General features: G+C 38.2%; 2 protein-coding genes across 9 annotated transcripts in view; one reads left to right on the top strand and one right to left on the bottom strand.

The window, feature by feature from the left end:
- Positions 1–6,275, top strand: part of SLC9A7 (solute carrier family 9 member A7) — a 187,029-nt gene extending 180,754 nt beyond the window's left edge. For 2 of the 5 annotated variants that reach the window (XR_015158903.1, XM_086387607.1), the window contains one exon: positions 662–3,968. Coding sequence is in view for 4 of the 5 variants with exons in the window: in XM_086387607.1 (XP_086243733.1) it covers positions 662–937 (276 nt within the window). In the remaining variant the exon portion in view is untranslated. Of the gene's footprint in view, positions 1–661 lie in introns of all 5 variants that reach the window. The other 3 variants (XM_086387612.1, XM_086387611.1, XM_086387606.1) reach the window with 3 other exon arrangements.
- CHST7 (carbohydrate sulfotransferase 7) overlaps positions 1–21,358 on the bottom strand; it is a 78,702-nt gene that overhangs the window by 44,844 nt on the left and 12,500 nt on the right. For 3 of the 4 annotated variants that reach the window (XR_015158905.1, XR_015158906.1, XM_086387613.1), the window contains one exon: positions 6,921–7,551. The exons of the other annotated variant lie outside the window; for it this stretch is intronic. The gene's annotated coding sequence lies outside the window, so the exon portion shown is untranslated. Of the gene's footprint in view, positions 1–6,920; positions 7,552–21,358 lie in introns of those variants that run through there. 4 annotated transcript variants of the gene reach the window in all.

Raw genomic sequence — 21,358 nt, forward strand, 5'->3', positions numbered from 1 at the left:
ATTTAAATGTAAACCAGATGGGTTTAGGATGGTTTGTGTAGAGCAGGAGCCTACCCCACCTCCCAGAATACTTTCCCAGAAAAGAGAAGATCCAAAATCTAATTTGCAGGTTCACCCGCGGACCTTACCCATTCGTTTCTTGTTGGGTTGAAAGTGAAAGTGTTGGTCGCTCAGTCATGTCAGACTCTTTTATGACCCCATGGACTGTAGCCTGCCAGGCTCCTCTGTCCATGTGATTCTCCAGTTAAGAATACTGGAGTGAGTTGTCATTCCCTTCTCCAGGGGATTTTCCCAACCCAGGGATCAAACTCGCATCTCCTGCATTGCAGGAGAATTCTTCACCACTGAGCCACAAGAGAGGCTGAAAATCCAGGCTAATCACCCTTTCTTTCCTTTTGTTACTTTTTGTCCCTGTGCTATCAGGCATTTAAAATCAGAACTGCTCACTGGTCTTCAAAGTCCTGGTTCAGCAGTAGTTTTACATGGACTAGCACTCTAGAGTTTACTCCCAGTTATCACACTAGGGGCTCAAGGCAGGCCAGGTTTATGATCCCCATTTTCAGATAAGGAGTTGGGGCTGGCTTTGGCCTGGGAAGATATTGGTCTCCCACTTGTGGTTGATGTGGTTGATGATGTTGCTGTTGTTTGCTGCACATTTCAGAACCAAGAGCCACTGAGAGAGGAAGATTCTGATTTCATCCTGACCGAGGGTGACCTCACCTTGACCTTCGGGGATAGCACAGTGACTGCGAACGGCTCCTCAGGTTCCCACACAGCCTCCATGAGCCTCGAGGGTGGTCGGAGAATGAAAAGCAGCTCTGAGGAGGTGCTGGAACGAGACCTAGGAATGGGAGACCAAAAGGTTTCCAGCCGGGGCACCCGCCTGGTGTTCCCCCTGGAGGATAATGTGCGCCTTCCTGCCCAGAGCCCTGAGTGATGGGGTTGGGGAGGACCCACTGGCGGGGTGAGGATGGCTGCAAGCCCATGTTGACATGGGGCCTTGACTGAATGGAACTAACACTTCTGTTTTATTGGGGTCTGAAGATATCTTATTTAAAATTTCAGCCAAGATGCAGCTGGTGGGGTGAAAGTGTCTCTAAATCAAGGCAAATGCAGACCTATTCCCACTTTTTTCACGTAGTGCGCTGTTCAGAGTTAAACAAATAGCATGCTTTAACGCTGTCTTCATTCATTCACCTGCAGATCTGAAAAAGGTGTGGCAGGTGGTAGGGGTTCCTCCCAGGAGAGGCTTTGTATCCAGACACAGCCGTGTAGGTTTCATTGGCTATAGGCATACAAGGGGAGAACAGGCTAAGACTGTGAAGGATGGCAGTTGCTATTAGACCTCCAAGGACTGTGAGAAACTGGTGTTAAATGGACAGAAAACATGAGAAAGCAATTTGACTGGAGGCTCCAGCAATGAGGTTGTATGACTGCACCCTCCTATCAGGATTCCTGCCCCTTTTTGACTCCCTGTGTTTCTTCTAGACTGAAGACTGGAAAATATGTCCATGAACATTTCAACATGGAGAAATGAATTCCAATTCCTTCTCTGGAAATCTCCATAAGTAAGAAGTTACTGGAATGTTTGAAACCAAAGGCAAAATAGTATTATACTGTTGTTTTTAACTAATCTGAGGACAGGAGAAACTGTTTAGAAACTGATGGTGATATCATTGCAAAAATCTGTAAGTTCTCAAGGTATTCCATATGAGCTGACTGCCTGGGAAATAATGAATAGGATTGGGTTCTACTGTGGCTTTAGAAATAACACCACAATTTGTGGGATGCAGTCTTATCTATGAAAGAGAAAGCAGCAAGAAGCCTAAGAGGCAACAGGCTAGTATTCAGAGGGAAGAAATCTCACTGCAAACAAAATTAACTGCAAAGAAAATACAAGATAGTATTCTAATGACTGAGTAGAATTCCAAATTTTGTGTTCATAAATGCATGAGATTTCAGTGGCCACATGAGGAATCAGAGATGAGTCAATGGAAAGTTAAGCATTATTCAACCTGGTGGAAGGTTGGAAGGTTCTGTCGACTATAGTAGACAGCTTGAGAGTCTGAATGTCTTAACATTGAATGCCATGTAGAAGAGGGCCATTTTCATGGTATCTGGGGAACCTTGTACCAACTTAATGTGCAAATGTGGTTTAAAATTTAGGTTTTTGTCAAAAGTTTGGGTTCTTTATGGATGAGCTATTTCACCTGTCCACACCTGTAGTAGTGAAATACTGAGAGAACTCTTAGAAACTAGGCTAGAAAGTCTTCCTATGCTTCAGTGATAGCCTATTTGAAAACCCAATTTCTAAAAAAAAAAAATGCTTTCATAAAATGTGGGCCTTTTTCTTATTACAGCAGATAAAATATTGGTCCAGTTCAGTCTAGGACACTCATAATGAAATCAATAATTTAATCTTTTTAGCTGACATATTTTTTAAATAAGACATTGTTTGACACTTTTGTTTTTGAATTGATAAATTGTGCAAACCAGGAAAAATTTATTATAGGCTGAGTATTACGAAATTGCTGATTTTCAACCATTTAAGAAAACAGAAATGGCAGTTTCATATGATTCAACATAATATAAATGAATCATTTTTATTCCCTTCTTTCCTTTGTATCTAAAATCCATTTTGATTTTATGGTCTGCCATGGGCTTTGTATTCTCCACTGCAAACATTTTATTCTAACCTGGTTAAATATAAGTAAACGGAGATCTGCTGAGCCCAAAAGTTAGCTAGATTTGTAGTTATTTGGTTAGATTTTTCATTCAGTGAATCATTAAGTCACTGACCTGTGGTCCTAATTTTTGTTTGCAAGATGTGGAGATTAATCCTGACTTTACCAGGGGTCCTGGGAAGTGAGTTCACTTATTAGAAAACTTCCACCTCTCAGAAGTATCCTGCCTATGCTGAGTGACAAAAAAGTAATGTGCCACAAAGGCGGAAACCTCTTCACTCAAGGCCGAGTATTTTGCTGCCAGTCTGGCAGAAATCAGATCGAAACTGCTAAGTAATGGTTAGCAGCCATCTAAAGAAAGTTCCCCTGAGAGAGTGATCCCAAGTCATCTTAGAAACATGTTTGTTCTGGGTTGGGGGGTGGCATTTCAGTAGTCAAAAGCTCTAGAGCACAGGTTCTCATACCTGGCTGCACATTAAGATTACTTGGCCAGTTTTTACAAATACTGAAGCCAGGGCCCTACCCTCAGATTCAGATTCAGTAGGTTGATGCCTGGCTGCCATGTTTTGTTGTGGATCCTCAAGAATTCTAATGTGCAGCTAGGGTTGAGAGCCTCTAGTCTAGAACTTGCAGTGGACCCTATTTGGAACCTTAAAGAAATGGTCTAGGAAAGAACATTTTAAATTGTTAGTCATGTGGAACAAACAGGTTGATCAGCAATACAGAGAGGGTAGTTGTGAGAGTTTCATGCTAATAATCTTTGCAGAAGTCAAGAACATACTTTGTAAAGTACAACTGAAAAGGTCACTTTTGAAAATCTTAGAGCATGAGAGGGAGAGATGGGTGACTAGAGTGTATGTATGGGGGGGATTAAGAATTGTCATCTTTGCTCCCATTTGTTGGGGGGGAAAGGGGGTTTTGTTTTAAATGGACTGCTGACTAGTCAAATGTAACAGTTTCTGAGATGCTATCTTTGCAGTTTAACCTGATATTATATTAATAGTCCCTTTCACAGTCAAGTGATCTTTTTCTTCACATTTTGCTTGTACTCATGCCTGCATCCATGCTGGACTCCTGGAAATAAGAATGGGCCCATTCATTGCCAGAGCAGAGTAACCATATTACTTGGAAAGTTGTGATAAATCTGCTGTCTCATGTGGCAATGGTGTCAGTAGCAGGTTAATTAAGGAGATGCAAACTTTTGTATAGCACCAACAGAGGAAAGACAAAACCACCTGCAATTCCTTCTCATACGCTTTTTGAGGACTACAAGGAGAATTGAACTAAAGAAGGAAATTTGGAATTTAAAGAAGGCTGTATTTCTTCCTAGGAAACAGGCATAGGAAGGGCATATGTGATTAAATGGACTCTGGCCATCAGGGTACTTGTTGGAGTGACCAGACAAACAACCATTGATGTCCTGCAGCCAAAAATCACACCGTGACATCAAATGTTTCATCAAGTAAACAGCAAGGAGTTCTTTAGGCTGTGTTCTCTAGACCTGAAAATGTCCTCCATGGTTCAGTCAACAAATATCTCTGTAGAAAACCTGAAAAAATGTTCTCTCAGCTATCCATGAACATTTCAGTCTAGGGCAAACAAATAATGTTTGTTTCAAAAACAGACGTCTGTTTCACGCACACATGCCCAAGCCCCATCATAGCTCCCCCTTTCTTTGTCCGCAGTGGAAGTTAATGTTTTCATGTCAGCTATCTAATGTGAACAAAATGATTTCTAAATGTAGAAACACTGCTAATGCACTTAGGTGAAATTGCTGGCAGGGCAAACAAGCAACTCATTGGGGGTGAAGTCATCCTCTTGGAAATCTACCTTGGTACCCATTGTGAGCTCTAAGAGGTGTATCAGAAAGCTGATTTTCCCATCTGCTATAAAATGGAACCTGGACTGAGGGCATCAGGAAAGTCAGCTTGCTGATTCAGTAACTATATGACTTCTTTTTCCGCTTCAGAAATGGGGCACTTGACAGGCTTCATGCTTGCTTTTTGATGTTGCTTCTGTAGATGAGTTAGTGAAGGAGCTAGTCTGTCAAATATTGTCATTGAATTCTGATCCCTTCTGTGTTTTTAACTGACAGTCTGAATCACCAGTGTCAATTGCTGCATTCTGATACAGGTACAGTAAATTGAGGGCATTCCGTGACCAAGACTTACAGTTTAGAAACAACCCACCTGAATGCTGCTTTCACCATGTGGATACCTGAAAAGACCTCCCCTCTTTCTAAAACCTAATAAGAACAATGTACAGAGAAGTATTCTGGAAACCAATGCTAGTGTCTAATGAGGAAAAGCAAGTAGGCTCTTTGACAATCCTTTCAAAACAAAACCTAGAAATAAACCATTTTTCTTCCAGTTCTGAGTTTCATAAGCAAGTTTCTGTAAATTAACAAACCCATTTGTCAGCCAGTGCTAGCAGAAGTTGTAAAGAGTAAAACCAAAGTTTTTGATGTTTTATTTTTATAAGCAGGGTATACTCTAACTACGGCCCACATGGCACACACAGGCAGCCAGTTTTCTGCTACATGAGCCTTGGAGAAAACGACAAGGAGGGCTGCCTGTTCTGCTGCCCTTTGAAAAGGTCTGCAACAGACACAAGAGCACTTAGGAGAGGTCACTTTCTTACCCTGACAGCCACCTTTTCAAAAAACTTCACAGAACTACCAAGTGTCATGGTCAGCTCGACTTTTGGCCAGTGGAAAATTATCTGGGTGGGCCTGTATGTGTTGGAGGAACTCAGATGGAAAAGGACTTGGAAACATCATGAAAAACTCTATATCTGCTGTCTAAAGCACTTCAAACAAGTTAAGATCCCAGTGTCAGTGGGTGAGTGTCTTAACTGCATGGACATTTGGGGGTCGACTTTAGTTATGGTTTTCCAGCTGTGAGCTTTGGAGAAGCAATGGGGTGGTTTTTCAGTCATATGGGTGTTAAGTCTATGGGTTTGGAATCTGTCACTGAAATCACTCATTCAAAAGTATGACTTCATAGTAGGGTCACTTAGGTTTGTTTTTTACATAAAATACATCTGATATTTCTTACTTAGGAAGTTTTACTATGTCCATTAAAATGATTAAATGGGGAGGCCATCAAGATTCATTTAGTAGCTGAAAAGCAGTTTTTAAAATAGACTAGGATGAATTTAATAGGGGCTGTTGTGACCTTCAGGGGAATTTTTTATAGAGAGCCTCCATACTGTAATTGGGGAAATTTTTGTCTTTTACTTCCATTCAATAGTAGCAAACTGGTGGTTTTATAAAATTAACATAGTGTGTTATATAAACATGTTATATAAAATAATATTAAAACATGTCTAACTGTGAAAACGTGAAGACTTAGAGTTATCAGCAACCTTTATGTGCAATAAAGAAAACTGGAGTTAGGCCCCCAATGTGTTCCCTCTCCCTAGCATTTTACTTAATGTTTGCCTTTGTGTATATGTTTAGATTGATATTGTAAAGCTAGCTACATGTTTTCCTGCCCTTTACTGATATTTAACACATTTTTCTCAAAGCCTTTTTCTTTTCTTTCCTTTTTTTTTTAAACAAAAATCAAAATAAAAAGATTAACTGGCTGAGCTCATCTTGTTTCATACTTTTAAAAGTATTGTCCATTAGTAGAAGAATGCAGTATGGGCCTGTTCTTAGTTTGTTTCTTTCCCACACAGAGAGGTTCTGTTCTGGGTGGAAGCTATTCCTCTCCAACTTCATTTAAAACAGAGATGGACAAATTACAGTGGCCCCTAGATCAAATCCAGTCTACTGGTTGTTTTTGTAAATAAAGTTTTATTGGCATACACTCTACTCACTCATTTTGTCTGTGACTGACTGCTTTCACGCAGAGCTGAGTTGTAAGGGCACTGAACAACTAGCGCTCATAAAGCCTGAGCTATTTACTATCAGAGTCTTCTCAGAAAAGGCTTTTCCTGACCACTAATTTAGATGCTTTAAAAAATTTTTAAAGATTGGATCTAAAAAATCACAGCAACACTTTTAGACTTTAAAAATGTGTCTTTGAGTTGAAATAAACACTTGAAACCTGTGACTTCTCCCAGCCTGCAAACATCTTTAACAGGTTGGCGAATTGCTAAGATTCTTGAGCTTCCTACAGTTTCTCTCATAGTCCTTGTATTCCTCTATATGTAGACTAACTGCTCCTTAAATTGTGCAATTGAACTATATCATAAAATCTGCTCCCTAGAAAAATAAAGCAAAAACAAATCTTGTCATTAACAGAGTGACTCCAGAATCATTTAATAGTATAATTACAAAAACATCAGATAGAACAATTTAAAAGCAAACATTTCCTTCAGTTCATTAGGGTTCTCCCACCCCAGGAAATTACTTTTAAAAAATCCATTTAGGGGTGGGGGCCAGGGGAGCTATTTGAAGAAGAGCTGGATGAGTCAGATTTTAAAATACACCACCCAGATCTTTTATTTAATATTAAGTAATTCAATCAAGATACACAGGACTGCACTTGGCCCGTCTTCACATTGATGATTTGTCCAGGCACCTGCTGATGGGAAATGGTACCAAATCACGTCTTTTCTTTGTTCTGAGAATGCCTTGTTGAATTGACTCCAACAGAGGCAGGGTCAGGCTGGGAACTAAAGCTCTTCCTATTTTATTGCCATAATTATCTGCATTGCACTGTCACTTCCTTACTGGAAACTTCGTTTCAACCAATGTGTCAGTCATTATTTAACAGCTCATGATATTCCTGTTCCAACTGCACAGCAGTTGGTACCAAGTCAAGCCCCAGTCTCTGACAGTGTGATAGACTGCCTCCACAGCGTGGCTTCTTCTAACGCTGGGACCACATGCTGAGTGTCCCGGTCTATGGTGACTGACCTGGAAGGAAAGAAACAAAGGATGTTTGAACTTCAGAATACAGAAATCCACAGATGGAAAGCCTGTTGAACTTTGACAATATAAGGCCTCTTAAATATGAAACCTGTAATCTTCCTTACCTAAGCTGCATTATCAAATGCTGTAAATCCATACAGAATCAGTATTTATAATTTCTGCTCGTGACCCAAAAGGCGTTTGGGGAGGATAGACAGGAAAAAGATGGGGGCTCCTCTTATAGTGTGACTGTGCTTTCTGCAGCTGCTGCTGTGGAGTGCTTGTTGAGGAGAACTTTCTGAGACCTGCTGGGTAGAGTGGGGTAAGGGCTGGGACTGAAGCTGTATCTTTAGGCACCAACCATGTAACCATCCAGGGCTTCCCTGGTGGCTCAGAAGGTAAAGTGTCTGACTGCAATGTGGGAGACCCGGGTTCAATCCCTGGGTCAGGAAAGTCCCCTGGAGAAGAAAATGGCAACCCAGTCCAGTACTCTTGCCTGGAAAATTCCACAGACAGAGGAGCTTCGTAGGCTACAGTCCATGGGGTCACAAAGAGTTGGACATGACTGAGCGACCTCACTTTCTTTATGTAACCATCCATCTTTCACTTGTGTACCAGTTCATGTGTGAAATCAATCATTCCAACCACTATCAGCTGTTCTGTAAAACTGAGGCTGTATGTAAGCAACGTGTCCAGCTTCCCACCTTTGTGGGATCTGGGCATTTTTCCTTTCACTAAAACACAGTGCTGTATCACTTTATGGGAGCAGCATGAACATGTTCTGCCACCAGTTTCTGGCTTTCCTGTGATTCTTCCTCTGATCCTGGATATGTGCCAAATTTGACATTCTTTTTAATTTTTATTGTTTTGGGATAAAGCCTATTAGCAACATTGTGATAGTTTCAGGTGAACAGCAGAGGGACTCAGCTGTACATATACATGTATCCATTCTTGCCCAAACTCTCCATGCATCTGGGTTGCCACATAACATTCAGCAAAGTTCCATGTGTTATATAGTAGGTCCTTGTTGGTTATCCATTTAAATATAGCAGTGTGTACATGTCCACCTCAAAAACCCTAACTATCCCTTCTCCCCATCCTTCCTCCTGGCAACCATAAGTTCATTCTCTAAGTCTGTGAGTCTCTCTCTGTTTTATAAGTTCACTTGTATCATTTCTTTTTAGACTTCACATACAAGGGGTGTCATATGATATTTCTCCTTCTCGGTCTTATTTTGATCAGTATGATAATCCTTAGGTCCATCCATGTTGTTGCAAATGGTATTAAGAAGATATGGTACATATATAAAATGCAATATCACTCAATCATTAAAAAAAATGAAGTAATGCCATTGATGTTATTTTCTAATATGATGAAACTTAATAAAACTACTGATGCAGTGTTTGGGTAAGAAGCACTTTCAGGATGATTAAAAATGTACAATAAAAAATCATACTAAGCATTAGGAAAGAGCTGATTTCATAAATGCCTTGAGGCCTAATGACCCTTAGCATTCTGTTAGTACAGGTTATTTACATAAAGAAAGCCCCAGCATGTCAAATTTCAGTATAATTAAGTTTAATAAAAACCAGTTTCCAGATGGGCTGACTATGGTTCTAGGTGAGATAGAATAGATGCATTTCTCCTTATTCCTCCCACCAAGTATAACTAAAATTCTTCCCAAACATGATTTATAAAATAAAGAAAAGACTCTGAAAGAAAGGGAAAAGAAGGTAGACTGATTAGGGATGTTGGGAATTGTGGAACAACACAGCCATGAGTTGCCTGGGTTTTCTTTTTGCCTCCTCTATATCCTAAAATGGGTGCCGAAGAATCCAGCAGACCAGAAATGTCAATGGCCGTAGACCATAAAGGCCCCATGAAAAGCCTGTTTTCTCTAGCCAAAGGAGAGGGAGAGGGTCAGTCTAGAAAGACAAAACCCAACCACCTCAGGAAAACAACAACAACAACAACAACAAACCCTCCTGTCAGTAGAGGGCTTCCCTAGTGGTTCAGATGGTAAAGAATCTGCTTGCAATGTGGGAGACCCAGGTTCAATCCCCAGGTTGGGGAGATCTAGAAGAGGGCATGGAAAATATTCTTGCTTGGAGAATTCCATGGACAAAGGAGCCTAGCAGGCTACAGTCATGGAGTTGCAGAGAGTTGGACATGACTAAGTGACTTAGCGTGCATGCACACATTCCTGTCAGCAGAGGCCTGGTGGGAAGGCAGGGCTTCTGGACTACCCCACCCACCTGGCAATAACCAGGTGATGCACCCCTTCTACCAGTGCACTGTCAGTGGAGGCCTGCTAAAATAGAAGACTTAAATAAAATTCAGAGATTCATAACATATTCAAATATACAGATAATGTTCAGGATACAATAAAAACCACCTGTCAAACCAAGAGCCAGGGAGATTTTGACTTGTGAGAAAAGACACCTGACAGATGCCAACACTGAAATGACATGGATACTGAAATTTTCCAAGAAGGATTTTAAGCCACCATCATAAAAGTACTTCCAAATAAGCACAACTTGAAAAAAAATTCCTGGTAAAGAAATATAAAACAAAAATGAAAAAAGGACAAAATGGAAAATTTAGAACTGTAAAATACAATAACCGAAATTTTAGGGTTTCTCTGGTGGCCCCATGGTTAAGAACCTGCCTGATAATGTAAGGGACACAGGTTCAATCCATGGTCTAGGAAGTTCCCACATGCCATGAGACAACAGTCCAGGAGTCACGACTACTGAGCCCATGCTCTGGAGCCCAGGACATGCAACTACTGAGCCTGCATGCTGCAACTACTGAAGCCAGTGCACGCTATAGCCTATGTTCTACACCAGGAGAAGCCACCGCAATCAGAAGTCTGCACACTGAAACTAGAGGAGCTCCCACTCACCATAACTAGAGAAAGCCCTCAAACAGCAACAAAGACCCAACAGACCCAAAGATAAATACATAAAAATTAAAAAAAATTTAAAAGCTCACTGGATGGTCCCAGTTGTAGAATAGAGATGACAGATAAAGAATAAGAGAATCTGAAAACATAACTATAGAAACTATCCAATCTGAACAAAAGAGAGTCAATAGAGTGAGAAGAGGTGAACAGAGCATCAGAAACCTGTGGTATTACAATAAGTTATCTACTGTTCATTTTTTAAAGTTTCTAAAAAGAGAGGGAAAAAGAGATTGAGGCTGAAAAAGCATTTGATAAATATGGCTAAAAATTTCCCATATTTGGCAAAAGACATTAAACTACAGAATCAAGAGACTGGGTGAACCCCCAACAAAACCCCAAAGAAATCTACACCAAAATACACATAATCAAATTTCAGGAAAGTAAAGACAAAAACATCTTGAAAACAACTAGAGAGAAATGATGCATAATTTGTGGAAACAATGATATGAATGTCAGTGGATTTCATATCTGAAACCATGGCAGCCAGAAGGAAGCGGCACATTGTTAAAGAGCTGAAAGAACATAATTGTCAACTCAGACTTCTATATTTAATGATATCCTTCAGAAATAAGGTGAAATAAAGACACTCTCAGATGAAGGAAACTAGATTTTGTTGCCAACAGAACTGTGAAAGGAAGTTCTTCCAGCAGAAAGGAAATGATAAAAGAAGGAACTTGAAACATCAGAATGAAGAAAGAAGAGGATAAAATACAAGTAAATTTAATAGACTATTCTTTTGAGTTTAAAAAATTATGTTTGATAGTTGAGGCAAGAATTATAACACTGTATAACATGGTTCTCAATATACAGAGAAAATATTACAAGAGAATTATAAAGGGCACAGGATAATGGAACATAAATGGACATAAAATTTCTACACTTCACTTGAGGTAGTAAAATGTTGAGAACAGCAGGTTATGATTAGTTACATAGGTGTAATCTAAATAAGCCACTTTTGCACAGCAAAGCAAACCATAAACAAAACAAAAACACATCCAACAGAATTGGAGAAAATATTTGTAAATGATGTGACTGACAAGGGATTAATTTCCAAAATATACAGACAGCCCATATAGCTCAATATCAAAAAATCAAACAACCCAATCAAAAAAATTAGCAGATCTAAATAGACATTTCTCCAAAGAAGATATATAATGGCCAACAGGCACATGAAAAAATGCTCAACATCACTATTAGCAAAATGCAAATCAAAACTACAATGAGGTATCATCTCACTATGGTCAAAATGGCCATCATCAAAAAGTACAAATAATAAAATCTGAAGAGGATATGGAAAAAAGGGAACTCTCTTATCTTGTTGGTGGGAATGTAATTGGTACAGCCACTATGAATAATAGTATGGAGGTTCCTTAAAAAAACTAAAAATAGAGTTATCATATAATCCTGTAATCCCACTCCTGGGCACATAATATATCCAGAGAAAACTATAATTTAAAAAGATCCAGTGTTCAATACAGCATTATTTACAATAGCCAAGACATGGAAGCAACCTAAAAGTCCATTGACAGATGAATGGCTAAAGAAGATGTGGTGTATACACACACACACACACACACACACACACACACACACACACACACTGGAATATTACTCAGCCATAAAAAGGATGAAATAATACCATTTGCAATAACATGGATGAACCTAGAGATTTTCATACTAAGTGAAATAAGCCTAAGAAAGACAAATATCAAGTGATATCCCTTATATGTGGAATCTAAAAAAAAAAAAATAACATACAAATAGACCCACAGACATAGAAAACAAACTTATGGTTACCAAAGGGGAAAGAGAAGGGGTAGGGGAGGGATAAATCAGGAAGTTGATTTATACACAGTACTATATATAAAATAATCAACAAGGACCTACTATATAGCACAGGGAATTAAATATTTTATAATAACCATTCTAAAGGAGATCAGTCCTGGGATTTCTTTGGAGGGAATGATGCTAAAGCTGAAACTCCAGTACTTTGGCCACCTCATGCGAAGAGTTGACTCATTGGAAAAGACTCTGATGCTGGGAGGGATTGGGGGCAGGAGGAGAAGGGGACGACAGAGGATAAGATGGCTGGATGGCATCATCGACTCGATGGACATGAGTCTGAGTGAACTCTGGGAGTTGATGATGGACAGGGAGGCCTGGCGTGCTGCAATTCATGGGGTCGCAAAGAGTCAGACACAACTGAGTGACTGATCTGATCTGGTAAAGAAAAAGAATCTGGAAAATATAAGCCCTATACTATCAATAATTACATTAAATATAAATGGTCAAACCCCACAAATATGGTATACAAAAAGACCAACAGAATGATTTTAAAAACATGATCCATCTATATGCTCATATAAAATATATATATATATATATAATTCATTTCAAATATGATATAGTAGATTGAAAGTAAAAGGATGAAAAATATAACCATACAAATATTAATTAAAAGAAATGAGTAGCTTTATTAATATTAGATAAAATAGACTTTAGTAAAATGTTCAACCCACCAAGAAGATGATAGCAACCCCAAATGTGTATGTGTATAGCAAACAACAGAACTTAAAATTCCTTGAAGCAAAAACTGAAATAGAAAGGAGAAATAGACATATCCAAATTTATAGTTAGAAACTTCAATACCTCTTTCTGAGCAATTGATAGAATTACTGCACAGAAAATCAACAATGATAGAAAAGGACAAAGCAATACTATCAATCAAACGTTTGAATTGACATTTATACACCATTCCACCTAATAACAGTAGAAACATTGTTCTTCTTAAACATATATCAAATTATATATGAAATTCTTTTTTTTTTTTTTCCCGATGCTGTATTTTTATTTTATTTTATTTTTTTTAAACTTTACATAATTGTATTAGTTTAAACATATATGAAACATTCTGTACACAAACCATATCCTGGTTCATAAAACAAACCTGAACAAATTGAAAGGAACTGAAATAACAATACAGAGTGTGTTCTCTAATCCTGATGCAATCAAACTAGAAATCTATAGCAGAAATATAGGGGGAAATTCTCCAGACGTTTGGAAATTAAGGAATATATTTCTAAATAGTCCATGGGAAGTTAACAAAAATATATTAAATGGAAATGCAACACACCAAAATTTGTGACACATGCCAAAGCAGTACTGATAGGGAAATTTACAGTATTAGATGCTTATATTAGATAAAAGGAAAGGTCTCAAACCAATCATCAGAGCACCCACCTCAAGAAACTTACAAGTTTAACACATTGACTAAATTTAACACCCTTTCATGATAAAAATTCTCAGTAAACTACAGATAGAGAACTTCCTCAACTTAATTTTTTTTTTTTAAATCTACATAAACCTACATCTAACCTCATTACTTATAGGCAAAAATTGAATATTTTCCCCTTAAGATTGGGAAGAACACAAAGGGATCTGCACTTAACATGCATATTCAACATAATGCTAGACGTTCTAGCCAATTAAATAAGGCAAGAAAAAGAAAAACCATATTTTTGGAAAGGAATAAAACTGCCCCTATTTGTGATTATATGATTATGTACATAGAAAATTCCAAGGAATGAACAAAACAAACTCCTGGAACTAATGAATTCAGCAAATTTGCAGGTTACAAACTCAATATTAAAAAATCAATTATATATACTAGAAATGAACATTTTTAGAGCAAATTTTAATACTCATTTATAATCATTCAAATTAAATACTTAGGTATAAATCTAACCAAAGAACTAAAGGACTTGTATGCTAAAAACTACAAAACACCAAGAAAAGAAATCAAACAAGATCTAAATCAATAGAGATATATAACTATGTTTGTGGATTGGAAGATTCAAGTAAAGATGTCGTTTTTCCTGAAATTGATTTATAGGTTTAATAATATTCCTATCAAATTCTATCAATGACTTTTACACATATAGAGAAGCTTATTCTAAAATTTACATGGAAAGGCAAAGAAATCAGAATAGCTAAAACCTTTTTGGAAAAGAATAAAGTAGGAATAGGGCTTCCCAGGTGGTGCTAACAATAAAGAACCCACCTGTCAATGCAGGTAGATGTAAGAGACATGGGTTCAGTCCCTGTGTCGGGAAGATCCCCTGGAGGAGGTCACAGCAACCCACTCCAGCATCCTTGTCTGGAGAGTCCCATGGACAGAGGAGCCTGGCAGGCTCCAGTCCATAGGGTTGCAGAGTCAGACACAACTGAAGTGACTTAGCAAGCTAGCAAAGTAGGAATAATCACTCTATTCAATACTAAGCTATATTTAACTATATTAATCACATGTAATGCTGGTGAGGGCCAGATAGTTCAGTGAGGGAAAAAAAGCCCATACACAGACATATATATGTGTATGGCCAACTAAATTTTGACAAAAGTGCAAAAGCAATTCATTGAAGGACAGACAGTCTTTTCAACAAATGGTGCAAAAGCACTTAGACATCCGTAGGCAAAACAAAATAACAAAAAAACCTTGACTTGAACATCATACTTTATACAAAAATTAACTCAAAATAAATCAGAATTAAATGTTGATATAGATAAGCTTATCCTAAAATTTATGAGGAATGGCAAAATAAAAAATATATAAAACTCACACAAGAAAACAGGAGGAAATCCTCAGGGCCCCAGGGCTAGGCAGAGTTCTTAGACATTATGTCAAATGTACAATACACAAAAGAAAAAATGATAAATTGGATCTCATCAAAATTTTTTAACTTCTGCTCTTGCAAAAGATCTGGTTAAGAAGATTAAAAAAAAAAGATACAGTCTGAGAGAAAATATTTGCAACCACATATCTGACAAAGGCCTTTTATCTAGAATATACAAATGACTCTCAAAATTCAAGAGTGAAAAACAATCCAGTTAGTAAATGGGCAAAACATCTGAATCAACATTTTTCCAAAGAGAATACATGGATGGCAAATAAGCACATGAAAAGATGTTCAGCATCGCTAGCCACTAGGAAAACAGAAATTAAAACCACCCTGACATACCACTTCATACTTATTAGAACAGCTAAAATGCAACATAGTGACAAGACAAATACCAAATGCTGATGAGGCTGCAACAAATTTCCCTCTCAAAGATTGCTGATGGGAATGTAAAATGGTACAACCACCCTGAAAAACAGTTTGGTAGTTTCATATTCTTTTTGGTAGTGTCTTATAAAACTAAACATACATATACCACACAATCCAGCAATTGCACTTCTGGGCATTCATCACAGAGAAATGAAATTTTACATCCACATAAAAACCTATACACAAATATTCATAGCAGCTTTATCTGTAATAGTCCCAAACTGGAAACAATCCAAATGTCCTTCAAATGGGTTAATGGTTAAACAAATTGTGGTACATTCATATTATGGAACACTACTCACCAATGAAAAGGAATGAATCAATGGTTCAGCAGTAAAAAATTCAGCTGCACTCAATACTAGAAAAATAAATGACCCAATCAAAAAAATGGCTCAAAGAACTAAACAGACATTTCTCCAAAGAAGACATACAGATAGCTAACAAACACATTAAAAGATGCTCAACATCATTTATTATCAGAGATGGAAATCAAAACCACAATGAAGTACCATCTCATTCTGGTCAGAATGGCTGCCATCAAAAAGCCTACAGACAATAAATTCTGGAGAGGGTGTGGAGGAAAGGGAACCCTCTTACACTGTTGGTGGGAATGCAAACTGGTACAGCTACTATGGAGAACAGTGTGGAGATTCCTTTAAAAACTGGAAATAGAACTGCCATATGACACAGCAATCCCACTGCTTGGCATACACACTGAGGAAACTAGACTTGAAAGAGACACGTGTACCCCAGTGTTCATCCCAACACTGTTTACAATAGCTAGGACATGGAAGTAACCTAGATGTCCATTGGCAGACGAATGGATAAGAAAGCTGTGGTACATATACACAATGGAATATCACTCAGCTATAAAAAAGAACACATTTGAGTGAGTTCTAATGAGGTGGATGAAACTGGAGCCTATTACACAGAGTAAAGTAAGTCAGAAGGAAAAACACCAATACAGTATATTAATGCATATATATGGAATTTAGAAAGATGATAATGATGAACCTATATGCAAGACAGCAAGAGAGACACACATGTAAAGAATAGACTTTTGGACTCTGTGGGAGAAGGTGAGGGTGGGATGATTTGAGAGAATAGCATTGAAACATGTATACTACCATCTGTGAAACAAATGACCAGTGCAAGTTTGATGCATGAAGCAGGGCACTCAAAGCCAGTGTTCTAGGACAACCCAGAGGGATGGGGTGTGGAGGGAAGTGGAAGGGGGTTCAGGATGGTGTGACACACATGTACAGCCATGGCTGATTCATGTTGATGTATGGCAAAACCCACCACAATATTGTAATTAGCCTCAAATTAAAATAGATAAATTAATTTTTTTTAAATCAAATAGTTCCCTAAAAAAAAAAAAAAAAATTGGCTGCAGTGTAGGAGCAACAGGAGACACAGGTTCAATCCCTGGGTGGGGAAGATTCCCCTGGAGGAGGGCATGGCAACCCACTCCAGCATTCTTGCCTGGAGAATCCCATGGACAGAGGAGCCTGGCAGGCTACAGTCCATAGGGTCACAAGAATCAGACATGACTGAAGTGACTTAGCACATTGATGACATGCAAAAACCTGGATAGATCTCTAGAGAATTATGCTCAATGAAAACAGACAATCTCAAAAGGTTATATATTATGTGATTATAATATAATGTATATTATATTATACATTACATAATTATGTATATTTATACAATGTATATTATATATTATATAATTATATACAATATATAATTATAATTGTATAATATATTTATATATTATATAATATATACAATAATTATATTATATATTAATATATAATAATATTATATGTTACTATATTTATATATTATATATATAATTATAATCATTTAATATTATATGTTTATATAATGAATATTATATATATTTATATAATGAGTATTATATATCATGAATATATGTGATTATATATATTATAATCATATAATATTATATATTATAACATTCTTGAAATAATACATTTGCAGAGATGGGGAACAGATTAGTGTTTGCCAGGGAAAGTAAGGTGAGGTATGTGACTATAAATGGGTAGCATAAGAGAGTTTCTTTTTGCTGATGGAACCATTCTGTATCTTGATTGTGATAGTATTTACACATATGTGATAAAATTGGACAAATCTATACACATAAATACACACAAAATGAGTGAATGTAAAAACTGTTGAAAACTGACTAAGGCCTGTAGATTGTACCAATGTCAATCTCCTAGTGTTGATATTGATCTACATCTAAGATGTGTAAGACATTACCTTTGGGAAAAGCTGGGTGAAGGGTACACTCTATCTCTCTGTACTATTTTTGCAACTTTCCATGAATCTATACTTATTTCAAAATAAAAAGCTTTCCGCAATCACTCTTTATGCAATGAGTTTAGCTCTCCATTGGGGTCATTTTAAAGATCTGAGAACATCCTGGCAGTAACTCAGGGTGGCTGTCTGTCTATAACCAACCAAGTGCTAAATGTTGCCTGATCAGAGCCCATGTCTCGACAGACATTTATAGAAATGCTATCAGTCCAACCTCCAGACCCATAAGTACTCTTTAAATCCTTTTATTAAAAACCTTATTTAAAGATTTTAAAAAAAAATCTGCCTGAAAAGCTGCTTTTCATAAGTTCAGATTTTTTATAACATCGCCCAGCATTACAAGGTGGGAGGAGAGAGAGACGTGTGTGTGTGTGCTCAGTTGTGTCTGACTCTGCAACTCCGTAGCCCACCAGGCTCCTCTGCCCATGGGATTCTCCAGGAAAGAATACTAGAGTGGGTTGCCATTTCCTACTCCAGGGGATCTTCCTGACTCAGGGATCGAACCCACATTTCCTGCATCTCCTGCATTGGCAGGCGGATTCTTTACTACTGCGCTACCTAGGAAACCCATAGAGAAGAGATAGGTGCCCTCAAAGATATATTACTGCTTCTGGGGTCTTTGAAGAACAGTTCTGAAGTCCTGCTGAGCCAGACAGGGCACAGGCAGCAACCCCACCAGGCCCTTTCTTTACACTGGAAATGGATTCCCATCTTCTGGGTTTGGTCTCAATTTCTAAACGTTACTGCACCAGAACAGGGTGGCTCAAATACCTTACAGTTCTGACTTCACCTCCAAGTAGATCCTATAAAAACTCTCAGTTAATTTCCTACCATTTTTCATTACTTTTTGGATGTGTTTAAAACAAACATTTCCATGAATTCTTAGTGTGATGTTCCCCCAAATTCTTAAATCCTTTAGATATAGGATTAAGAATTTAACTCCAGACCCCACTCTTCTTAATACTATAGGGACTGATTTATTTAGAGCGATGAAGTATTCAAGTTTTTGTGCACAGTTTAAAACTGAACTCTCAGGTTATCAGCCAGTTACAGTTGCCAAGAATATAGCTTTGCCCTTTTTCCCAACTGCTAGATGTTTAATCATGTAGAGTTAAATTTTAAGGTACTATATTTCTTGATCAAAATGATTTCTTCTTGCTCAGCATCTGGGGAGAATGTTTGCTACTGCCTGAACCACCTGAAATGCTGTAGACCCTTCTGGTCACTCCTAAGTCAAAACTATTTAAAGACCTATGATAAGAAAGAATAGATAATTTAAAAAACTATCTTAGTGAAATTAATTTCCAGAATCACAGAGACTTCTATATATTGTTTTGTGATGCATCTACAAATGGTTCTTTTAATATGTGGCACTGAAGTGTTGTCATTCCCTAATACTCAAATTAATTCACAAATTCACTTGCACTGTTAAAAAACAGACTGTTCACTTAAAGATAGAAAGTCATACTCCCATGAATTGGGTGTATTTTATCTCCTTTGCTACAGTTCCCTTGAGTATTTAAGTGACCAGCCAGGCCCTAAATACAGCTGGTTGACCTACTAACAGCCTCACTGCCATTAAAGGGAAATTTTCATTCCAGGCTGCAATTGCTTGCAGTTGGCTTGGCTGAGGCTCCCTCGGTGGAACAACTCAGGAAAACACTCCTAGCATTTTAATCATACTTTTTTCAACCTTCGAAGCTGGGATGGGGAGGAGGAAGAAATAATTTCCTGCTGGCTTTCAAGGTTGACAACAGAAGATTCGGCCAAATGAATTTGCCTCTCTCTGGCCTTCTTGGCCCATTTCACGTTAGGTAGGCCTGGGTATCCCCAGTGGCTCTGCCAACCTGCATGGGCACCTCCCTCCCTTCCTTGAATTGCACTAGTTCTCTTCGCCCTTCTTTCCTTCCAGTTTTTCTTGGTTTCGCCTGTCCCTGCCTACACACTTGTGCCAGTTAGTTGCCCCATGTTCCCCACCAGAAGCCACTTCACAGATGCTAAAGACGTCAGTGCCGGGACTTGGCACTTGGGCTGAGGGAGCTGAGGTTTCCGGGTATTCAACCCATCCTGTTATCACGGGGGAATTATTTTCCAGCCTATTGTAATAGCCTTCCTCCCAGACCTGCAGAACAAATGGGCCGAGGATAGGCCTTCAGCCTCCTTTTCAAGGGCAAAAGGTTCTTGAGCGGGGTGGGGGGGGGTCATCTTCCGATATCCTATTCTGGAACCGTAGCCTGTGGGTGATGTTACCATCTAAGCTTATCTGTTAACCTGGGTTAAGCTTTCTTCACCTTCCTGTTTTCACCTCAAATCGGTGAGATGCAGTGCCAAGGAAAAGGGAAATGACTGACAATGTTTGTGACAATACAGCCATTAAGTTGTCTTTTTTTTTTTTTTTTTTTAAGGGAGCTGCCTAGGGATAATGTTAAAATAATACTTGAAATACCAGCTATGTCAAAGTGCAAGCATTCTCTCTCTGTGATTGTGAAGCAAAATGGAATAGGAAACATTGAGTTTGCTAATATAAAGCAACCCCCCCTTAAACAGCCTAGAAAAGTACTTTAAGAAGTATACATGCTATAAATCGTTTCCAAACTTTTAATCTGAAAAATTAAGTGGCAGTGGCAGGGGGCACCAGTCTATCTGCATTAGTCAATAATTCAGTCCTACTTAATACAACTCTCCCTTCAGGTGAAAACAGAGACTTTTTTTTTTAAACAAACAAACAAAAAGCCATGAACAAACAAAACTCTTGCCTGGGGAGTAAAGGGAGAAACTAGGGGAGAAGCCACCAGCCCATGTCCAAAGCTGAGCCACACCCCTACCCCTCACTACTCCCAGTGGGAGAAGAGGACTCACTTCTCTACTCCAGAATTCAGAGTAAAACCTCATTCCATGTGATTCATTAGCCAAACCCCAGAGTCAGCCAGTGCAGAAATGAAATGGTCATTATGAGAATAAAATAATTCTGTCTTTTATTTCTTTGATTTTCTTTTATTTATTTTAATTTTATATTTTATTTCCACTTTTATCATACCCACTACCGGCTAAAAATTACCCAAATTTTTTTAGCTCACTTCAGAACAAAAGGAATGTACTCCAAACCAGCATTAATAAAACTTGGGAAGAGGTGAGTTTGCCTCGTTGACTTGGGATTTTCCTTTCCTTTGAGCTGCTCTGAGGCACAATTTTAATTAGCATACATAATTGCTTTTGTGAGTCAAGTCATCCCCAACTTAAATAAAGGAACAGGAGTCAGTATTTTATACTATCTATTTGACTGCCCAGTTGCAGATATTTGCCATCTACCAAGTAGGGGTGGCAGGGGCTAGGAAGTACCCAGAGCTTGGACCTGTCATTTAGGCAGCCCTTTAGCCCCTACAAGGCTATAAGTCAATGG

Source organism: Bos grunniens, chromosome X, assembly GCF_055505025.1.
Source record: "Bos grunniens cultivar Pamir isolate PY7600 chromosome X, Bosgru_T2T1.0, whole genome shotgun sequence".
In the NCBI taxonomy this organism is placed as follows: Eukaryota; Metazoa; Chordata; class Mammalia; order Artiodactyla; family Bovidae; genus Bos; species Bos grunniens.